The sequence below is a fragment of the Brassica rapa genome, chromosome A03 (genome assembly GCF_000309985.2).
Source record: "Brassica rapa cultivar Chiifu-401-42 chromosome A03, CAAS_Brap_v3.01, whole genome shotgun sequence".
NCBI classification, from domain to species: Eukaryota; Viridiplantae; Streptophyta; class Magnoliopsida; order Brassicales; family Brassicaceae; genus Brassica; species Brassica rapa.
The window spans coordinates 9640368-9662225 of record NC_024797.2 but is presented as its reverse complement, the minus strand read 5'-3'; the positions used below and the strand labels follow the sequence as shown (position 1 = coordinate 9662225).

At 32.3% G+C, this 21858-nt stretch overlaps 5 protein-coding genes across 6 annotated transcripts; 2 read left to right on the top strand and 3 right to left on the bottom strand.

The window, feature by feature from the left end:
- Positions 1-1781: 1781 nt before the first annotated feature.
- LOC103857799 (protein LURP-one-related 8) lies at positions 1782-2837 on the top strand. Its single transcript, XM_009135028.3, has 2 exons — positions 1782-2177; positions 2296-2837. The coding sequence occupies exons 1-2, from the start codon at positions 1782-1784 to the stop codon at positions 2647-2649; spliced, it is 750 nt and encodes a 249-aa protein (XP_009133276.2). The 3' UTR covers positions 2650-2837.
- Positions 2838-4078: 1241 nt separating this feature from the next.
- Positions 4079-5951, bottom strand: LOC103857798 (cyclin-dependent kinase B1-2). Its single transcript, XM_009135027.3, has 4 exons — positions 4927-5951; positions 4780-4849; positions 4562-4700; positions 4079-4434 (listed from the first exon to the last, which is right to left on the bottom strand). Exons 1-4 carry the CDS (start codon positions 5561-5563, stop codon positions 4342-4344), a joined length of 939 nt encoding a protein of 312 aa, XP_009133275.1. The 5' UTR covers positions 5564-5951; the 3' UTR covers positions 4079-4341.
- Positions 5952-6493: 542 nt separating this feature from the next.
- LOC103857796 lies at positions 6494-12177 on the bottom strand. 2 transcript variants are annotated; one of them, XM_009135025.2, is made up of 7 exons: positions 8955-12166; positions 8798-8869; positions 8574-8723; positions 8188-8352; positions 7689-7742; positions 7381-7530; positions 6494-6951 (listed from the first exon to the last, which is right to left on the bottom strand). In XM_009135025.2, the coding sequence occupies exons 1-7, from the start codon at positions 9024-9026 to the stop codon at positions 6580-6582; spliced, it is 1035 nt and encodes a 344-aa protein (XP_009133273.1). In that variant the 5' UTR covers positions 9027-12166; the 3' UTR covers positions 6494-6579. The 2 variants fall into 2 exon arrangements, with proteins under 2 accessions (XP_009133273.1, XP_009133274.1); XM_009135026.2 differs by lacking the exon at positions 7381-7530 and having other exon boundaries at positions 8955-12177.
- A 399-nt stretch (positions 12178-12576) lies between these two features.
- Positions 12577-14967, top strand: LOC103857794 (KH domain-containing protein At2g38610). The gene is made up of 7 exons (XM_009135023.3): positions 12577-12866; positions 12948-13039; positions 13203-13351; positions 13428-13544; positions 13610-13726; positions 13853-13996; positions 14438-14967. The coding sequence occupies exons 1-7, from the start codon at positions 12772-12774 to the stop codon at positions 14588-14590; spliced, it is 867 nt and encodes a 288-aa protein (XP_009133271.1). The 5' UTR covers positions 12577-12771; the 3' UTR covers positions 14591-14967.
- A 135-nt stretch (positions 14968-15102) lies between these two features.
- On the bottom strand, positions 15103-17874 carry LOC103857795 (acid phosphatase 1). The gene is made up of 3 exons (XM_009135024.3): positions 16238-17874; positions 15524-15736; positions 15103-15424 (listed from the first exon to the last, which is right to left on the bottom strand). The coding sequence occupies exons 1-3, from the start codon at positions 16615-16617 to the stop codon at positions 15247-15249; spliced, it is 771 nt and encodes a 256-aa protein (XP_009133272.1). The 5' UTR covers positions 16618-17874; the 3' UTR covers positions 15103-15246.
- Positions 17875-21858: the final 3984 nt, after the last annotated feature.

The window sequence follows — 21858 nt, the reverse complement described above, 5'->3', positions numbered from 1 at the left end:
TATAGAGTGAGGAATCTGATTTTGTAGGAAGAACAATTAGGCTGTACTACATCTGCAGTGCAATAAAGAGAGAGCAAGAGATCATATTCTTCAAAGTGCAGCACGTAATTTTCAGTCCAATTTTTTTTTTGGTGAAAGTGGGACGCGTCTCTCAAAGGTCGTAATCACTTTCTGTAAACAAACGATAGATAACGAAAAGGAATATAAATATGAGAGGTCAACGTAAGTGGAACATTCATTATTACCAACGGACGTGGAAAAATATAACAAGGATATTTTAATAGTATCAAAGTTTTAATCAGAAAAAATTTAGTGGAATTTTGTTAGAAATGGTTTTACTTTTCTTTTCCCACCGCTAATCGTTTCTCAGCCACATACTTTCTTCTTAGGCTTAATTATTTATAATGATCAATGATATGGTACAGTGGTCCTCCTTTCAGCATATATTCATATCATACTAAAACCAAGGATTGGTTCAAAACTCGATTTATCAACTCATTTTACTTCATGACCATGTTTTTTTCTTTTGCTAAAATTTGGTGTACTTCATGATCATGTTTGAAACTTTGAATTGGTTTTTATGAATTTATATACAATATCTGAACTTTGCTTTCCACCAATTCTTATCCTCCACAGCTCCACTAGATTATGGTTTTCCTTGGCTCAAAATGTTCATGGTAATAACTCAAAAGCTTGATTTTATAAAACTACATTATCTGATATCTGATACAGAATTGGTTTTAAAGAGCCAATAATTAACTATATTAGGTTTTGGATCAAGAATACATATTGATTATCAGTTTATGATATAGACTACTAGGGTATATCATATATTACTTTGGGTTCAATTTTGGAGAATAAAGCAATAATTTTTTTTTTTTTTTTTTTGTAACTGGCTTAGAATAAAGCGCTAATTCTGCAGAAATATATAAGAAAATGAAGAATATTTCTACAGATTCTTTTTTTTTTCCATTATAAAAAGATGCACGGGAAAGACAATAGATTATGGCCCGCAGGTCTTCCTTGCTGTCGATTCTTTTTTTCTTTCTATACATGAGACAATAATATTCTCTATTTATTAAAAAAAAAACTCTATTTATAATAGAAAAATGTTAGGAAAATAATAAAATATTATTTTTAGTCTAAAAGTATACACCAGTATATAGTTTTTTCTTTTTTGAAACTTGAACTTCAGTATATAGTTGAGAGAATAAAATTTATAAAATAGCATGTTAATAAAACAACGATAATATTTAAAACTTACAATAGCCAAACAGTATTTGATTAGTCGTGTACTGTACTACTCATGTTAATTTCTCAACTATTTGATTTAGGATTAGAGCATCTCCAATCCCACTCTATTTTTCATTCTAAAATAAAGTTTAAAGTAAAAAATGTTTCAATGATACTCTATTTTTACTCTATAATAGAGTAAAAAATAGGTTTACTCTAAATATAGAGTAATTTGTTTTTTTTGGTTCATAGAGTAAAAATTAGAGTAACCCATTAAAGATGGTCTTAGTGAGTGATTTTTTCCTAACTTGCGTTAGATTTATATTAAATATGAGACCATAAGCTATTCTGTAGGGCCAGTATTGGCCAGATCTGGAATAAAAATATAATGTTCCTATATAATATTTGGTTGGAGTTTAGGTGAATTAAAACCGGTACTATAATATTCGATTATATATAGGCATACATTAATTTAATATACAAATTAAAAAGACTGGATATCTTATAGTAATAGACTGAAAATGATACCTCTAGTGGGATACAAGAAGATGAGACCATTCTTTTCATTTGCGCAACCATATTCTCTTTCTACATTTGTATATATAAACACGCAACCCCCTTCATCAAACAAAATATCAACTCATCTTCTCCAACAAGAATCATCAAACACACAAAGAAAAGACAAACACAGAGAATCAAGAAGAAAAATGACAAAAGTTCACCCAAAGTTCCCAAACACTTACGAGGAAAGCTTGTGTGATAGTAAAGCAGCCGTGGTTTTAACAGTGTGGAGGAAGTCTCTTCTCTTCAACTGCGATGGATTCACAGTTTACAACTCTAATGGAAACCTTGTCTTTAGGGTTGACAACTACATGAACTCTCCTAAAGACAACATCGTCCTTATGGACGCTTCCGGCTTACCTCTCCTCTCCATCCGCCGAAAGGTACTTTTCATATTAGATAATCAAAGAGTTTTAGCCACTAGAACAATTTATCGTTGGTGGTGAATCCTTATTATGAAACTAGTCTTGAATTTTCCTTTCTTCTTGATTTATCGACCAGAAGTTGAGCATGGGAGATTGCTGGGCGGTATACGATGGAGAAACACAAAGAGACCCAATATTTACAGCAAAGAAAAACGTTAGCATACTAACAAACAAGAGGAGCTTGGCGTGGGTTAGTGTGAAGAAGACAATACTATACGAGGTTGAAGGATCGTACGGGCAGAGGAGCTGCAAAATAGTAGACGTGAGGAGGAACAAGAAGAAAACGGCAGAGATCAAGAGGAAAGATGCAATGGTTGGAGGAGGTTCCTTTGGCAAAGATGTGTTCAAACTTATAGTTGAACCGGAGATGGAGCCTCGTGTGGCCATGGCATTGACCATCATTCTCGACAAGATGTTTAGATCTTATTGATTTTTTTCCAAGCTTTTAAGTATATAGTAGTTCCCTTTTTGTTATGTAATTTATGCATGTGTGTTCTTAATGTTACACATGAACAGAAACAACTTTTGTTTCAGTTTTTGGTTTCGGCCTTAAATGAAGTCGAACAGTGTATTTGTATGGATGGTTCAACAAAAGGAGGTAGTGGTTGAGACTGATAAGTCGGATATATATAATAATAATTGTAAGTTATAAAAGTTTTCCTTTACAACAAATAATAAAGCCATTTAGAACCATTCAACATAAACCGCTGCTATAAGAATATTTCGAACACAAGCCCTTTTTCGAAAAATAAAAGCAGAATATTTCGAACACTGCATGTAAAAAATGTGATGATAATGAGTTCGATAAGTTCTCAGAAATAATAAACGACAGAGATAATTTGTTACTTCTTTATGACGCACGTTTTACCTTTTTGCATGAAACAAGTCTGTTACAAAATCATCACAAATATTCAAGAGACTTGCTAAAAATGTTATAATGTTTCCAAAGTCTATCGTGAACTAGGATCATTTAATCAATAATAAATGAAATATTTTCTGCATAGATGAGTTACATTCAAGAAAAGCTAAGATTTTGCAACCATAGACAGTTTAATATTAAAAAAAAATGAAAATATTTTTTTTACAAATTAAGGGTATATATTAACTCTTGTTTCATGTTAGCTATGTCCATAACCAGTTCTGATTCAGGTAGTGCCTATCAGTCGAAGCTTGTCTAGTGGATTGAGAGGCAATACATATACACAACACTTGTCTTCTCACTGAGCTCCTTCGTCACCACTTTCATTCGCCAAGTTTTTTTTTGTGTACTTTGACTAGATTGAAGTACTTGTCAACTAAGCTATGTGTTAACTCAAACCTGCACTCGTGTTTGTTTGATCTGCATCAGTCCATGGATACATGTTTTTCAAGAGAGCTACAAAGTCATGTTCCCTTGAAGATCCTATCAATCGAAGATGGCACGGTTCCCAAGTCCTTCAGTCTCTTGCATGTATTTGTGGGTGTTTATATTTGCTAATAGAGCTTTTGTTCATGAAAGGTGTGAAAACGCTGAGCTGACAGAAGCTAGCAGAACTGAATTCATGACACCTGCAGCGTTCATATTTCTGTCTGGAACCATCTTTGGACTTTGGCATCCAGATAGTAACACAAACAGATATTGTAACAAGCGAGCAGGATTTGATCATCTGATATTGTAAGCAGATACAGAAGATCAGTGGATAGTAGGAAATGGTAAGCAAGATACAAAGAGTAGCTATGGAGATCTCTTTGTATCTTGCTTTCTTATGTGTAATGTGATTAGTGAACTTGTAGTCTTTGAGCAGCAATTGTAATTGTAATGAAGCAGGAACCATTTGGGGGTTTCAGCTCCCATTTATGTACACTACTATGATTCTTGCTTGAGAAAAAAAATGATCAGAGCATTTTGGATTCATCTCTCTTTGTTGCAATTTGTCATCTAAAATTTAAATGGAAGTAGAAGTCTCTCAAACACACGATACAAGAGACACTAATGTAGTAGTAACAAACAACAGAAAAACAAAATCACCAAGATGATGCTGAGCAATCAACTTCCAGACTCCAAGCAGAAGTCTGATCAGTAAAACAAGATTGCAATTTTGCCAGAGGGTGATGAGAGACTTTTGTTCAGACAAGTTCAGCTTCAGAACTGAGATTTGTCAAGGCTGTCAAAGTAAGGATGGTCAAGAGCCGCTTTTGCTGAAATCCTTTCAGCTGGATTGTACCTCAGCATATTCTGCATTTTGTTCAAAGCTTCAGACTTTAAATCTCACACTCAACACACATAGACATCAACTAGAAAACCCAACAGAAAGAACCCAAGAACACACAAAGATAAGAGGGGCAGATTAAGAAGAACATACCGTGAGAAGATCAACCCCTTCAGGGGATAGAGAAGGAACAGCACGTGACAAGTCTTGAGGCTCCCACTTTGGATACACATGCCAGTCACGCAGAGTCATCACACCAGGCCATTGCTTCTCAGTTGGTGTTCCTAGCAGTCTCCACAAACCCAAAAAAGAACCATTGGCGATATAATCCTAAATCAGTTCATGAACATGTATCAGTGGCATCAAAATACCTGAAGATATGAAGCAGCTGCTGAAACTCGGAATCACCAGGGAAAAGAGCTTGCCTCCGAATCATCTCCGCTGCAAGTAACAAACATCAATACGGTAAGTACTAGACCAAAGACACAACATGTCAAAGCAAGTGGTGATAAACTAACCAAAGATGCATCCAACGGACCACATGTCAACCCCAGTGGAGTAATGAGTAGAGCCAAGAAGAACCTCAGGAGCTCTATACCAAAGCGTAACAATCTCATGAGTATAAGACTTCAAAGGAACAGTGAAAGCCCGACCAAGACCCAAATCAGCAATCTTCAAAATCCCTTTCTCCTTATCCAGCAAAAGATTCTGCGGTTTGAGATCACGGTGAAGCACACCGTGACTATGACAATGCGCCACGCCTTTACAAAGCTGAAACATAAACCTCATCACAAGATCAGCCTCGAGCGGCCTCGGGTTCGCGCCCTTTCTATACGAATCGACGAACTTCTTGAGATCCGTGTCGAGGTACTCGAAAACGAGGTAAAGGTTGGATTTTTGAGAAGAAGAAGAAGAAGAGGAGTCTTTTGATTGGAGGACGTGTTCGACGCAGAGGAGGCGGACGATGTAGATAGACTGAGAGAGCATCTGGAGGAGAGAGATCTCGCGGAGAGCTGTTGGGGGTATGCCTTCTTCGTCCATCTCGAGGCGGGTCTTCTTTAAAGCGACGAGCTTTCCGGTGTCTTTCTCGACGGCTTTGTAGACTTTGCCGTAGGTTCCTTCGCCGACCTTCTCGAGCTTCTCGTACTTGTCCATTGTGATGAAAGTGATGATCTTTGTTGGTCTTGTTGTGTGTTGTGTTTTATAAACCCCTAAGCCCTCTTTGGGATTAGATCTGATAAGCGCCTGTTCGGTTTAACGTTAACGTTGTTTTAAACCGAGATAGTTCCACGTGGCGTCTCCTTTCCCGCTCTTTTCGACTTTGAACACTTTTTTTTTGCGGTGTCCTTTTTAAGAAATAAATTAATTTATTTGATCAATTTTTAAATTATTTATTGCGTATTTTGTTACGTTTCGACGTGAAAAGTTATGTTTGTATTTGTGGTTGTGATTATATATAAGATTTTTAACGTTAAAAATCCTTATAGGATTTGTGGTGATGACACCTCACCTGAAAATGTAATTTTATGGTTTTGACGAAAAAATGCGATTTTATGTTTTTAGTGGGAAAACATAATTTCTTACGAGAATACACAATTTTTTTTTTACGGGGAGACATGGTTTTCGGTTTTGATGGGAAATTGTGATATTACAGTTTGGGCTGGAAAACACGATTTTGCAGTTTTGGCGAGAGACATGATTTTTCAAGTTGACGGGAAATTGTGATTTTGGATTTTGACGAAAAACGCGATTGTCTGTTTTGAAGTAAAAATAAAATTTTTGATTTGATTTGGTGGGAAAATACAATTTTCGGTTTTGGTGGAAAATGTAAGAAGGTGTACTGATACTTGGTCCTAATATGCAATATAAATAAAGAGTTAGTTGTTTGAGAAATAGATTATCGACCACTTAAATTATAAATTTGAACATCGTTGATTGCCTTCTCAATTGGTGAGAGCAATAGATTAGGTAGAGTGGTTGTTTTTTCTTTTGAAGAGTAAATGATGATGTATTTAAGGTCTTTGAAAAAAACACAAGGAAGTTTGAGTGAAAAAGTGAAAGATGAACATAGTTTAGTACTTGATAAAAAAAGAACATAGTTTAGTCAAATTTTATTTACTTTTCAATTTTGATAATTTTGGTCGGTAGTACATATGTAAAATTCATAATCATCAAGTACCACAGTCTCCACCTAGACCTCCAAAGGAGAAGGATACTCCATTCGACTTCGCATAACCCCAATACGATAATCTATAACACTGGAACGAATCTGAATAAAGTCTTGTTTTACTGTCTTCAATATCAAGTAATTGATAGTTCGAGTTTCTAACTTTGACATGCAGAAAAAATGAACTTTTTTGAAAGTCGATAACCGGAAAATGCCCATTTCCCATTGGAGGACTTATTCCATCCGGAGACATAAATGTATTTCCTCCAAAACGTATTAAAGATGCTCCGTCATTTAAATGTGTGAATAGTTCTTTGGGCCAGTAACCAATTACTTCATTAAATATTTTCAATCCCCAATTCCCGCTTAAGCCATCCTAATAAAATTTAGACAAAAAGTAATTAAGAATATATCTATAATTTATAAGCATAATGTGATTTTAATAAGAAAAACTAATAGAAACTATATTAAGAAAATACTAAAAAGATAAAATATGAGGACACATCCAAACATATTTCAGAGCCTGGACGTTTTTTTTAATTGTAACTTTTATTAAGATATTTCTTGGTTTCCAATAGATATCATTTTTCTGTCTTCACACTTATTAAAAGCTCATTAAAATCTAGTTATAAATATATCATTCTCTATCTGTAATTAACTATTTAAAATAATTTTAAATCAATATACAATTTATTTATTCGATAAAACATTAAAACTTTAAATTTTAAAGAAAATTTTTTATTCTTATGAAAAATCACTTTTGTATAAACTTTAGTTTATTGTATATAAACTTGAGCAAATTTACCTGGAATACTTGCGGTGTGAAAGTAAATGATTTTTTATCACCATAAATAGAGGTTCTAGGAAACGCTATTCCAATCCAAGGAATTCGAGTTACAATAACAAAGCCAGGACATTGTATGTTATAGCATCCAGAGTTTTTATAACCATCTGCCTGATTAATTAAAAATAATTATAAGGCAAGATACTATGGAAGGAGAAAGACTAATCACTAATTGTTCTGCTTTGTTTTAACTTTTAATTAATCACGAACTGTTTACTGGTTTGCAATGTATAAGGAAACATAAATAAGAAAATAGTTGATTTACTTACGGTCCAATACATTGTAAATCTTGTGCGAGTGTCACCGTACAATCTTGGATGTACCTAAATAAAATTATAAAATATATGATGAAACATACTATATCCAAAAATACGTGTTAATGTAGATAATTTGTTGGATAACCGTAAAATTTAATTTATATACATTTTTATATACTTGTATTCACTGTATCTGTAAGAATTAAATGTCAAAAGACAGCCATATTTTTCTACAACTTAAAAATCAATATTATACAGTTTTAAATGAAACTTTCATTAAATATTCATACGTGAATCTTATGATAATAACACATTATTATTTTTAAATGGTAATAACAAATGGGTTAATTTGCTGAATAACTATATTGAGAAGAATATTAGTTTTGTAGTAAAATGATAGAAAGAGAATGAAATGGTTAGTTGGTGAAATATAATTTTTTTTTGGTTATAGGCTCAAATTTCCCATAACAAATTTCGGTGGTAAAAAAACAAAAGTTTTACAGTAACTTACTCCCCAACCAACTTGAATGCTATTGAGTTCATTACGGGGTCCATTCTCTAACCAAATTTGACTTTTACTGAACTGGTTATTCTGGAGAGTTAAGCTATGAAGACTTATATTAGCTTCTGCTCCTCGATAGATGCTCCCATCCAAAACGGTCTCAATTGTTGCAAACTGTACTCACAAATATAAAAATTAATCATTTTAATTATTATAATCAACAAGGCTAGTAAGAAGGCAACAACGTGACTACCTGCAAAAGGAAAGTCATATTTTATCAGTTCCAGAAAACTGTATAATTGAGTTGGTGATCAGAATTATATAGTATTATATCTTTTTGCAGTGCAGTAAATGGACATATTTCTAGAAACAATGAAAAAAAAAAGAAAATTTACATGTTGGCCCGGATACTCGACTGTGTCAAGATGAACGCTCTTAGTTCCATTTCTTTGTTTTAAGATTGGCACTTTTCCTTTTGGACAACTTTGATAATTCGTTTTATATTGACCCTTTCTATCAAGATTTTCATCCGGATAGAAAATTTCCTGTAGTTTTACACACGATAACAAGATTAAGAATTTATTTTAGATGTTTAATTGAACCAAAATCACCACCATACCTGAATCTTATGGTGTTTGAGCAATGGATGTTGGAAAGCTGGTTGTTTGTATATATCAACACAATCAAAATCCTGAAAAATTGAAGAAAATGAATTCTTAATTGAAAATATCAAATCTTAAGAAATTAAAAACACAGTAGGAGTCGTAGAATCTTACATCAGTGTTTCCTTCGACCACTTGCGTTAAAAGCACATGAGAAAAGAGAACGAACAGTATATGTAAAGCCATTGTAATCTTAGTTCAATTTCTCCATTGATATTGATCGTCGTATATAAACCAATGCAAGTAAACAACAAATTAATTTATTGCTAGTCATAATATCTTATGAACGTTACGTTAATTTTCAGTCAACAATTTGAGTCATAATTACCTTACGAACGTTACGTTACTAGTCATATAAAACCAAATTGAGTCAGTCGACGAAAGAAAAAAGACAATTTGAGTCAACAACTAATTAATTTTTTTTTTTAACCTGGAGTATCCGAGCCTATGAAAGAGCTCAGACTAATCCCTAAAAAGAGGTGCAGTCCACAGATAGACCATCTTTCCAGATATGCAAATAGGTCTTAAAGCATAGACCCATATCCGTGTGGGGTGTCTAGAAATATCACGAGGTAGTTCCCTCAGGCAGAGTTCAAACTCGCAACCTGAATGCAGGAAAGAGCCCGTCCTTGCCATTGGACCATGATGTTCCGGACAACAACTAATTTATTTTCTAATGGGTTTTTTGAAAAAAAAAATAGACTGAGAGAAAATTTTATCTCCTCAAAATCCTTTGAAGGATTTGATCACAAGTCTGAGATAGGTTTGTTTCTTTTGTTGTTTTGTTTGATCATAAGTCAGCTAGAAGTATCTCTTTCTTTCTTAATTTGACTCATGATCTTTTATTTTAGTTATGGGATCTTCCCGTTCTACATTAGGATTTTTGTTTTCTTCAACTCAAATCAGAGTGGATTAACAACCATCTTATATCGTTCTCTGATGTTGAGTTGAACTAATTAAAAAAATGTGATCACCTTTGAATCGAATTTTCGCTGTGCTTCTCTTTGTTTGCATATCACTCCTATCATCTTTATTTTCACTCGGAATTTACCATGTTAGAGACGGTTATATCGTGCCTTTCAGATCCGTCAATCCTTACTGGGGCGGGAACATATCTCCGATTTAAATCTTTACCGGAGACGGAGGTGCGCTCTTCTTAATAGGCAGAGGAAGATTAAAGCAGAGAGTGAAGGCTATGAATAGAAGTAGCTTAAGTTGGTATTGGTGTTTGGAGCATGGTTGCTTTCAACGTTGACCGGAGAGGGACAAAGCAACAAGAAACGATTACGTCGAGTTCACGGAGGAGTTGCTTCAGGGTGCATGATGGATGCATTTTCGTCGCTTGCGTTGATGTTGAACACGTGGGAGCAGAGATAAACACCCAAGCTTTCTCAAATTTGGGCTTAAACTGTAAATTTGTTTTGTTAACTTTCTGTTGGACGGTCCAAAATGGGAATGAAACAAAAAGCATTGGCTTTACAAATGAGGCCCAAGTAAATCTTTAGTTAATTTTTATTATATCTTATAGGTTTTTACATTTTTAATTTATACATATATAATATTGATGTTAAAAACGCATCAATTTCATATGTTTACAATTTTTTTAAAAAATACTAATTTTAAAATTTTAAGTTACTAATTTTTAGATGATATTATAAAATTTTAATTTTTTTTTATTTCTAATGGTAAAATTCTTCAAAACTATGTTTACTAATGTAAAAACTCCTAAACTAAAAATTTACCGGTAGCAATTTTAATTATAACATGATAAGGTTTAATTCATTAAAAAAAGTTACTTTGAGGGTTTTTTCGTTAAATATTTAGTTTGATGGTTTTTACTCAGAACAAATTTAGTTGATGAGTTTTAACGTTAAAAATTCATGTAAAATCCCTAAACTAAATATTTATCAATAGTAGTGATAATTATAACCTGTTAAAGTTTAATTCATTAAATAAAATTAGTTTGTAGTTTTTACGTTAAACATTTAATTTGAGAATTTTTATCCAAAACAAACTTAGTTTATGGATTTTGACGTTAAAAATCCCTTATATATAAGTGCTACTTAATGAATAGTTCAGGTTCGATGGTCTGATGTTTATGGCTGGCTGGCCATGGGAACGTGCATAGGGTCAAATGGTTCTAAGGCCCAATATGTAAAACAAGAATCTACAATACTACTTTAGGGCCCTACAAAACTTGGAACAAACTTCCCAAGCCTCTTGATGTTCAGTATTGTTGCAATACTCGAACATAACGTTATAATCACACTCTTCAACACTAATCCGAGAGTGTAGGTGGCTAAGTTTAAGAAATATGGTTCTGAGATTTCATATTTCTTTTGACTTAGTCTCTGTCTCTATTGGGGGTTCTTTTCTTGCCAACTTAAACTTAATAAAAGTCTCAAAAGTATCACATCAGTGTCCCCGAAATTTTATGTTAGTTCGTTTTGCCGATTCAATGACAAAATTTAAGTTGTACAAAAATTGGAATATTCAAACTATTTTTTTGTTAAATAATACATTTTAATTACAATTTAATAATACCTACATAGTTTTATTATTTGAAATGATGTAATGTTGCTTACTATGAGATCATACATACAGGAGCGTTTCTGAATACAGCTGAATGAAACCTGGGTCTAGGGCTCCCATTTTTTTAAGGCCCCAAATGTTTAAAAAAAAAATTTATATACTTAAAAACAGAAAAACATAATAATAAAAATTCATTTATATCATTAGAATTGTACTTGACATAGATAAATTTAATTTTATATAAACTTTTATTTTTTTCCTTTCTATCTCTACCCTAACTTAATTTTTTTTATTTAGCATTTTTTTTGTTTATATTATATAACTTTATACAATAACATATGGGCCCCCATTTTTTTTTGGTTTAGGGTCTCTGATAATTCAAGACCATATATACAAAAATATCGTAAGAGTGGTACGTTTTCTTAAAAAAAAAAGGTAAAACGAGACAAAACATATAAGAACTACGAATACTTGATTTTAAAAAGGTTTTACTGAGATTTGGAAAAGTAACCATGAAATCTATATAACCAGTCAAAAGACAGTGGCGTTAGTTATGACATCATTGACTACATTTTATAGTTAAAAAGGTACCATAGAATTTGTAACTTGAGGAAGAAGACTCATTGCACATATAAGAGAGACGAATCTCAAACAACCACCATATACATAAATAAAACTTGGAGGTATTGGATGAACACATTTATCAGCAGTTATTGTTTAATTAATATAGAAGGTAATAATATACAGCCCAAAAGACAGCTCTGATGAGCGATTGCATGGTTGATACGATCTTAAAGTAGTCAACCAACGCAGACCAAAGTTCCCCACGCGCCCCCCCCCCCCCCCCCCCTCCCCCCTCCTTGTCTTTTTACTCATTTATTTAATTTTCCTTTTAATAATCAAAAGGGTGCTAATGAAAATCATAGAAAGAAAATTTTTGTTCCAAAATAAATGATGTTTTCTAACGTAAACATTAATATTTGTATTAAATAGTTTTTATCATTGGTTGAATTATGAATAAAAGAAAAATTATTGAGGTTTTTTGTTGAAAAAATATAAGAACTTGAAAGTCTTTTTAATCAGTTTAGACAATTCTAAAACTTAATCTATTAACAAATCGGAAGGAATATATATTTTTCAACAGAAAGATCCACGCTGTCACCTTAATCATCTTTAAAATTTACTTTTGTCAAATTTTATTTGTTTACCCGAAAATAAAAACAATAAAAGGAAGAGAAAATAAAAAAGTCAGGGCTCTTTCTGCAGGATTCACATTTGGTGTCTTTCTCTCTCTCTCTCTACTTTTCTTTTCGTTTCGTTTAGTTTCAGCTGTTACTTCTGCCTCTTTCTTGTAACGCTTCTACAGACAGAAGAAAGAAGGAAACTGAGGACAGAACCCATGTCTGGTTTATACAACAACAACTCCTCTTACTTCTCCTCTCCGGCTAGAGCTGCTTCTCCTCAGATTCGAAGCACTCCTCCCGAGATCGACAGGTACACGCCACTCCTTTCGTTTTCATAGCAAGAAAAAGAAAAATACCGATCTGATTTTGTTTCTTTCTTGTCTCGAAGCAGCTCTCAGTACTTGACGGAGCTTCTCGCCGAACATCAAAAGCTTACACCTTTTACTCAAGTCTTGCCTATATGCAGCCGCCTGCTGAATCAAGGTTTCTCCTTTTACCTCACTCTCTTCTTCATCTTCAATTCTGATCTCAAGTGTGTGTATTCAGCTCTTGTCTAGATCATTGCTTAGTCTATGGAGTCAAATCAGTTTAACCAATCAGTTGTTGTAGTATCTAACAATTGCCTCCTTGTGTTGTTGTTGTGCAGAGATGTTCAGGGTGTCTGGAATGATGTCTTCTAACCAAGGATTTGGGGATTTTGATAGGCTCAGACACAGAAGTCCAAGTCCTATGGCTTCTTCTAATCTTATCTCTAACTCCGGCTTTGGTGGTGCCTGGAACGCCCTTCCTCAGGAGGTATTGTCTTTAGCTTTAGCTTCTTTCTTTCACAATGCTTCACCAAGCTTTGTCTAAAACAGTTGGTTTGTTATAGAGACTTAGTGGAACACCTGGAATGACAATGGACTGGCAAGGTGCTCCAGGAAGCCCCAGCTCATACACCGTCAAAAGGATACTGCGTCTGGAGATTCCTGTAGATAGCTATCCTAATGTGAGTACTCATGTTGCTTTTGAACTTCACAGTATTGTTTTTGAACTTCTCCTATGTTTCATCAGTTCAATTTTGTTGGTCGACTTCTCGGTCCTAGAGGCAACTCGTTAAAGCGTGTTGAAGCTACTACTGGATGCCGCGTGTTCATCAGAGGGAAAGGCTCAATCAAGGATCCGGAAAAGGTAGAGATATCCATGAGACTTCATCAAACACTATCACAGATCAAATAACATTTCATAAGCTTCCAATGAGGATTATATTGATTTCTCTCTGTTGTATTTTTTCTTATTTGATGATAAAAATTGTAGGAAGATAAGTTAAGGGGAAGACCGGGGTATGAACACTTGAATGAGCAGCTTCACATCTTAATAGAAGCAGATCTTCCAGCCAGTATTGTGGAGATACGTCTGCGACAAGCTCAAGAGATTATAGAAGAGTTACTTAAGCCTGTGGTAAACACACATCTCTTCTCCACTCTTTTTTTTTCAATTCTTCTTCTATTAGTATAATCAGCACAAGGCAGTTAAGATTGTAGTCTCGTCTTCCTCTGATGGTATTAGATTGAAAGGCCACGTTTTTCTTTTAGGTTCTTCCTTAGTTGTTTTGCAACGCTTAGACTCTATTGTTACTTGTAGGGCCACTTGTTTTTTTTTGTCTCAACGTTTGTATTTTAGTATACACTCTTTGGAGTTTGCGGTTAGTATTCAATTATGCAGACATGTGTGACCACTGTCATACCAGTCAAGGCAGCCAATTGGTGTAATCGCAAACGCCAAAAAGCATAACTGTTTTTGTCTTTGATCTTTTGTACTTTGTTTTCTACCGCAAGCATAATGTGAAAACATAGGATTCGTTTTTAACATAACGCTTTGTGTTTGGTGGTTGTAATGAAGGACGAGTCGCAAGATTTCATAAAGAGACAGCAGCTGAGGGAGCTAGCGTTGATAAACTCGAACAACTTGAGGGAAGAGAGTCCAGGACCAAGCGGCGGTGGAAGCGTTTCGCCTTTTAACTCAAGTGGTAAACGCCCCAAAACAGGATGCTAAAGGAGCGTTTTAAAATGGTTTAATCTTCTTCAACCAAAGGTACATTGTCTGCATACACAAACACTCATGTGTTGGTTTGGCCCAGTAATGACTGCAGTGGTGGTGGTCAAGGTCTCCCTATGGTCTCTCTCCGGTGAGCGACCATGTGGTTTTCCTTCCTTTAATTTATTTATTTATTTTTACTTATTCGTCGTTATGAGACTACATCAGAGATTCATTACAGATTATTAAAAAAAAAAAAAGATATGAAAAAAGATTCAGATATATAAAATATATATGTAGGGAAAATGATGTGCATGTGGAGGGGGCGTGCATTGAAAATTGTTATTGTAAAAACAAAAACAGAGACATTTATTGGATTGATTCTTATTGTTTGATTTTGGAATCTCTTATAATTTTTTTGCTTATTTATATTCATATTCTTTTTCTGTCTATGGTATATATAACCTTTGAGCAAGGAGGTTTTATTGTTGTTCCAATGTGAGAAGAAGACAGAAGGTGGATCACTAGAATGAATTTGAAAATCATGTTGTTATTATGATTTCACGGAAGAGCAAACTGGACCGCCACATGACAAGTCGAGATGTACCTTTGTGTATATATGATCATGTTGTACATGTAATTTGATTGGTAGAAAATGGTTTATAGTAAAATTCTTAAGGAACAAAATACATAGGGTTAGGAAGCTTGAAGGTGCGGTTCCCTGAATATTCTCCTTGTAAGTCACTCCATTGGTCACCTACATTGCCCCATATCCTGTAACCTTCTTCCATCACTTGCTTTCTGATTGTTGTTTTGTATATTGTTGCGCTGTGCTTTTTGTTCTCTGGCGTCCTGAAAATATAATATTTGTCCCCATTACGAAAGACCTACTATTATTCTTTTTATATTATGAAAAAAATCTTTAAAAAAATAAGCAAAGCTGATCCTAACCTCATAATCAACCTTTCATAACCAGTGAAGCCTTGATTATGCAAATTTTCTTGTGTTGCCTGGCCAAGAGTTTCTTCATCTCTTCCGGTTACTAGGATAACTTTGAAACCTGTTTCTATCAGTTCGTTAAACAGTTCAAGAACAGGCTGTATTGCTGGAGACTCTCCTTTCATCGCCCATGTTCTAAATCCAGTTGGATCATAAGGGTCACATCTGCATGTTAACTTTAGGTCTAAGTGACACATGTTAAACTAGTTTTCTTTTAAAGATGTCTTCTAATACACCACTTGAGCTACCAGTGTATTTCCTACTCACGGTTTATCTAAAAACGTGACATAATTAGTTACATATATAAGAGCAACCTTATCGGTTGATACTAAATTTAAATATCTCAAACCAAAAATATTACTAGTTTCATTTGTTTTTATTTAAACTTCAATTTTTGTTTTATTTTTCTAAAGCAAATCCAATTGGAGAAGGACATGTGGTCATCTGGATTCTTAAAAATGTTGCAGGTGAACATGCTTCTCTCCTCTTTCATGATTTTTATACTTTTTTAATTTTTTATTCTGAGATATCTATTTACAACTCTAGCACTGACACATCTAGTCATATTTTTCACTATTCTTCACGAATTTTTTTGTGGCTATAGGATTATTTTCTACTAGTGTTTAGTAGACTGGTTAAATGTGAGAAGGAAAAGAAATTGTGTACCCGTATCTCTTGAGACGATAGTAAAAGACGTTTGAGAAGCAAGTATCATCAACATCGAAGATCCATGCATCCATACCATCTCCAGGTAGGACTATCTCTCTGAGATAGACCCTAATTTGTTCCACAATTAACTGAACGTCTCTGTCATATTGGCCAGCAAGCATGTATACCTCAACATAACGCATACATTGAATAGGAACGGTGCGCCACGCGCGTACATTGTTGGTCTCTATTGCTAGTCTCCAGCTTAAGCAATAGCTACCAGGATTATATCCTTCCATCGGCAGCCATGGACTTGCACTGGTCGTTGCCACTGAGTAGATTCCTAGAAAGATGATGAGAAGCAACTTCACTCTCTTATATTTCTCCATGCTCTTCATTATTCTGCTATGGACAATTAATACAACTAGAGGGATTTCTAATGACACAAGAGGAGAGAGATCAAGAAAGAGTTTGGTTGTAACCGAGACCAATGGTGAAACAAGAACACTAATAAGAGGAGAAAGTAATAAGATACTTGAAAAGGGAATAATAATACATGTATGTGGTGGTGGATCAGCTTAGTTAGAGTATTGTAGTGGTGAGAAGAGATGTTAGTTAAAGAGTAGTATTTAAAGAGCTTTGGTTAGGTAGAAGATACTGGTTAATTTCATCCACTAAGTCTCTCAACTTATGAGGTACGCAAAAGTAATATAAACTATGTAAATGGGGTCAAAATTAGCAAGCGCACGAGTTCACTAACACACAATCAATATATATGCGCCACTATTTATATTCTAACACTTTCTCATACCTTGCACATCATCCTCTACTACCTATATAGTACTAATAATAATACATCATTTGCATTTTATAAAGTGCCATTATATCTTTTAGTTAGTATACATCACTAGGTGGAGGAGCTAACTAGCTTTCATATATATATATATATATATGTATGTATGTATATGATAAACCTACTTAAAGCACTTTCTATGCAGGGTCAACTATACCAAAGTTTTAGGGTTTCATTTGAGGTTTTCTTGAGAATATGCCTGATGGTAATTTGAACGGTCATCTGGTTTTGATTCAGCTTGTTTAATGTGTTTTTTTTTGTTTTCATAGTAATATCTCAATTCATGTAATCTTGCAGGCAAAGTTGAATAGATTCTTTGCTAGAGCAAATAAGAGGGTCTTGTTGATAATTATCAAGAAGATTAATAAGGGTTGAGCACAAATTTGTCAAACCAATCAATAAACGGACCGACCAAATAAGACTTACATGATGGATTGGATGCTGACAAGGATTAGATTGTCATTAGCTTTTGTCAACAGAAAAGTGGATGACACATAAGTAGTAGTAGTGTAATGGAAAATGTAAAGGACAACAACTAATGGAGCTAAGAGTTGTCAACACTACTACATTGACAAATCCGTTAAGGAGTTGTTGCTTCAATCATAAAATTTATAAAGAATAACCAATGAGCTCATCTCATTAACGCTCCTTTGGATATCTATATATTTTCACGTCATTCTTTGCCTTTGAATTCTCATAGATTTGAATGCCACTCGCAACCTTCTTTTCTATCCCTTATATCCTACTATATAAAAGGGACTAAATTCAAGGCTTTTGAGACTATCCACCTCAGCCAAAATATTCTCATCCAAAAAGAATTAAAAATAAATGTCATTTAGAAGATAATTAACTAATATAAAACTTTTGATATTTCTAAAAATTTCAAATTTGTAACTGCTAATTTATTAATAGAATCATATATCTATATTGAATTATGTTCTATTTTTAATCGTTACTTTAAGAGTAAATAAATTATTAATTTATAATATATATATAGTTTATAACTTTATATTGCAGTTATAAATAAAGAGAAAATAACCGGGAAAGGTGAAGAAGCTCATATAAAATTATGTAATTAAAATGGTAAAATGGTGAATATGATGAAGTGAATCTAAGAAAATTTGTTGTACAAATTATGGTGCTTTCTTCGTCCACTATAATGATTTAAAATAATATATATTCATATAAATAAGTCAATATTTGTTGTTTTTTTTTGTAAGATGTTAAGATTATCATTTTCTGAAAGGTTACACTGATCCAAAGAGATTAGTTTGTGGAGCTAACCAAACGAGGATTATAGTGTTTACTTTGGAAAAAGTAATAGGTTGAACGATAGATGGCGTGCGTGTTTTTTCACATGGAAATCTGCACATATATTAAAATTGTAAAATTTGAATCATAGAGAAAATATAGTGTATATGACTGAAGTTGATTCATTCCGAAACTAAAGATGGCTAAAATTCTTCTTTGTCAAAATGCATAGATGTGAATCTTATATGAATAGAGTTCTCAATTGCTTATAGCAGTGTAATAAATCCTACTATATAAAAGGGACTAAATTCAAGGCTTTTGAGACTATCCACCTCAGCCAAAATATTCTCATCCAAAAAGAATTAAAAATAAATGTCATTTAGAAGATAATTAACTAATATAAAACTTTTGATATTTCTAAAAATTTCAAATTTGTAACTGCTAATTTATTAATAGAATCATATATCTATATTGAATTATGTTCTATTTTTAATCGTTACTTTAAGAGTAAATAAATTATTAATTTATAATATATATATAGTTTATAACTTTATATTGCAGTTATAAATAAAGAGAAAATAACCGGGAAAGGTGAAGAAGCTCATATAAAATTATGTAATTAAAATGGTAAAATGGTGAATATGATGAAGTGAATCTAAGAAAATTTGTTGTACAAATTATGGTGCTTTCTTCGTCCACTATAATGATTTAAAATAATATATATTCATATAAATAAGTCAATATTTGTTGTTTTTTTTTGTAAGATGTTAAGATTATCATTTTCTGAAAGGTTACACTGATCCAAAGAGATTAGTTTGTGGAGCTAACCAAACGAGGATTATAGTGTTTACTTTGGAAAAAGTAATAGGTTGAACGATAGATGGCGTGCGTGTTTTTTCACATGGAAATCTGCACATATATTAAAATTGTAAAATTTGAATCATAGAGAAAATATAGTGTATATGACTGAAGTTGATTCATTCCGAAACTAAAGATGGCTAAAATTCTTCTTTGTCAAAATGCATAGATGTGAATCTTATATGAATAGAGTTCTCAATTGCTTATAGCAGTGTAATAAATTCCGTGTGTAAAGGAAAAAAAATGTTATATAAGTGAAAACAAAAATTATGATTTTTTTCTTGTGCCTATAGGCTCTTCGCAATTTGAAGAAGAAAGAACATATTGTGTGAAAATCTTTGGCTCGGTCAAATTTTATCGAGTTGTTTATAAAACTGTTGTTATATGATTCATGTAAATTTTCAGTGTTGATTTAAAAGCCAAGAAAACCAATCTATACTGACTTTTTGATTTTTTCTGTGATTTAAATTTAAAAAAGATAAAACTTTCGATAAGTTATGTAAACTCAGAACAAGTATTTAACTTTAGAAAGCATTTACATGTTTCAAACTTATAATATATACATATATAATGTTTAAAATTATGTATATAAAACCTGTATAAAATATGCTTAAATATGTTTCTCTTCTTTAATGTGTTAATTGTACTATATATAACATTATTTTAAAATTTCAAAAAGTTTATGTCACATACAAAAACCATCAATAAAAAATATAATTCTCCATCTACAACCAGAAAAAAGAAAAACTATAAACATATAAATTTAAATTAAGAAAAACTAACATTGGAAAAACAAAAAATTAATGTAAAAGAAAAAAATCGACAAATAATATTATAAATAAAATAAATTTATAAGACACAATCCGCGCGAAGCGCGGAAAAAATCTCTAGTTTCTTTAATTGTGCTGAGGGATACTTCCATTTGAACAATAAAAATGTACTATATAAAATCTCCAATTACATGTCAGTCCCAAGCAGGACCAAATCTAAAAATTTAGAGAGTATGAAGATTTAATAACTTTAATAATAGTAAAACCCATAGTTTGGAGGTCTATATTTATGTATATAATTTTCAAAAATTTAAAGGCCAAAACTTATGTTTTATGGAACTGTGCTCAGATCCGACTTTGGTCTCAAGAATACTAAGTTTTTTTTATTTTCTTTTCACGAAGATAAACATCTTGTTCAAATGGGGGGAGGTTTTCTCTTCAATAAAATGAAAGGCAGATATTTTTATACGAAAATTGAACTTATGTTTTATGGAACTGTGCTCAGATCCAGCTTTGGTCTCAAGAATACTAAGTTTTTTTATTTATTTTCTTTTCACGAAGATAAACATCTTATTTGCAGTTTCATTTGAAGCATGTTATGACTCCTAAATCACCGTCTTGATTACTCTTGAGATGTGTTCGAGTCTATCCTAGATGATCTCGAAGCTCACGACTTTTTATATAGTTTCGTTAGTATTAAGTCAATATTCTTAAACTATATTTTTATATATTTTACTTGCGAACAATTCTCTCGAAAAAAACAACATTTAAATGTTTGTCACAAAAAAGCCTTAATGATCAATATGACTAAAAAGTCAAAATACTTTTATACCCTAGATTAATAAATATAAATAAATAATAAAATAAATAATAAATAAATAAATTATTTTATAGTTTTGAATTATATGTTTTCAAAAAAAAAAAATCAAATTTTCTTTTAAAAAATTCGAAATATTTAGAAAAACTATTTTATTTATATTTATTTAAATATAAATAAATAAATAAAATATTTAGAAAAAAAATCAAATTTTCTTTGAAAATATTTAGAAAAACTATTTCAAAATTTTAATATTAATTTTTATTTTTTAAAATTGTATGCATCATTTCCAAAATACTGCTCCTTAACTCTGAATCATAAATCTATATTAGTTATCCTGGAAATATAAATATATATTTATCATTTTAATAAAATATTTTGGTCATTTTAATCGTTAGTAGCTATATTTGTTAAAAATCTTTTTTAAAACTTTCTTAGAAAATTTCTCTTTATTTTCAGTAAAATAATATTAATGTTATATGCAATAATTATATATATATATATATATATATATATATATATATATATATATATATATATATATATATATATATATGTTTAGATTCCGTTTAAGCATCCACGTTAAGTGATAGGAGCCATAGAGGTAACAAGTGCCCAACGCGTTTTATAACACACTGATATGAAAAAAAGGATCATTGACTTAACCCCCATTTTTCTTAACTAAGTTATAAACCATCAACTTTCACATCATATAGAATTTTGCAAGATTACAAAACCAACCAATTTCCTATATTTAAGATGCTAATTTAAAACTACTCTCATATTAATAATAAAAAAAGAGATTCTCATCTTCCAAATTTCCAAAATATATAAAAAAGTAATAGTTCACATCATTTCATGTTGATTTTTCAAGTACCCTAAGGCCTAAAAGCTACAAATCTTCTACGTTTTACTTTCCAAAACTACCATATCTTTCTTAGAATCTTTGGAGCTGACAATATTTCTGAGTAGATTGCAAACTCAGAACATGGTATAAAACTATAAATCTGTGTTTTGTTTTGATGAATTTCTTTTGATTTTATGTGGGAATAATTTGTGTCTAATGCACACATTATACATATCTCATGCA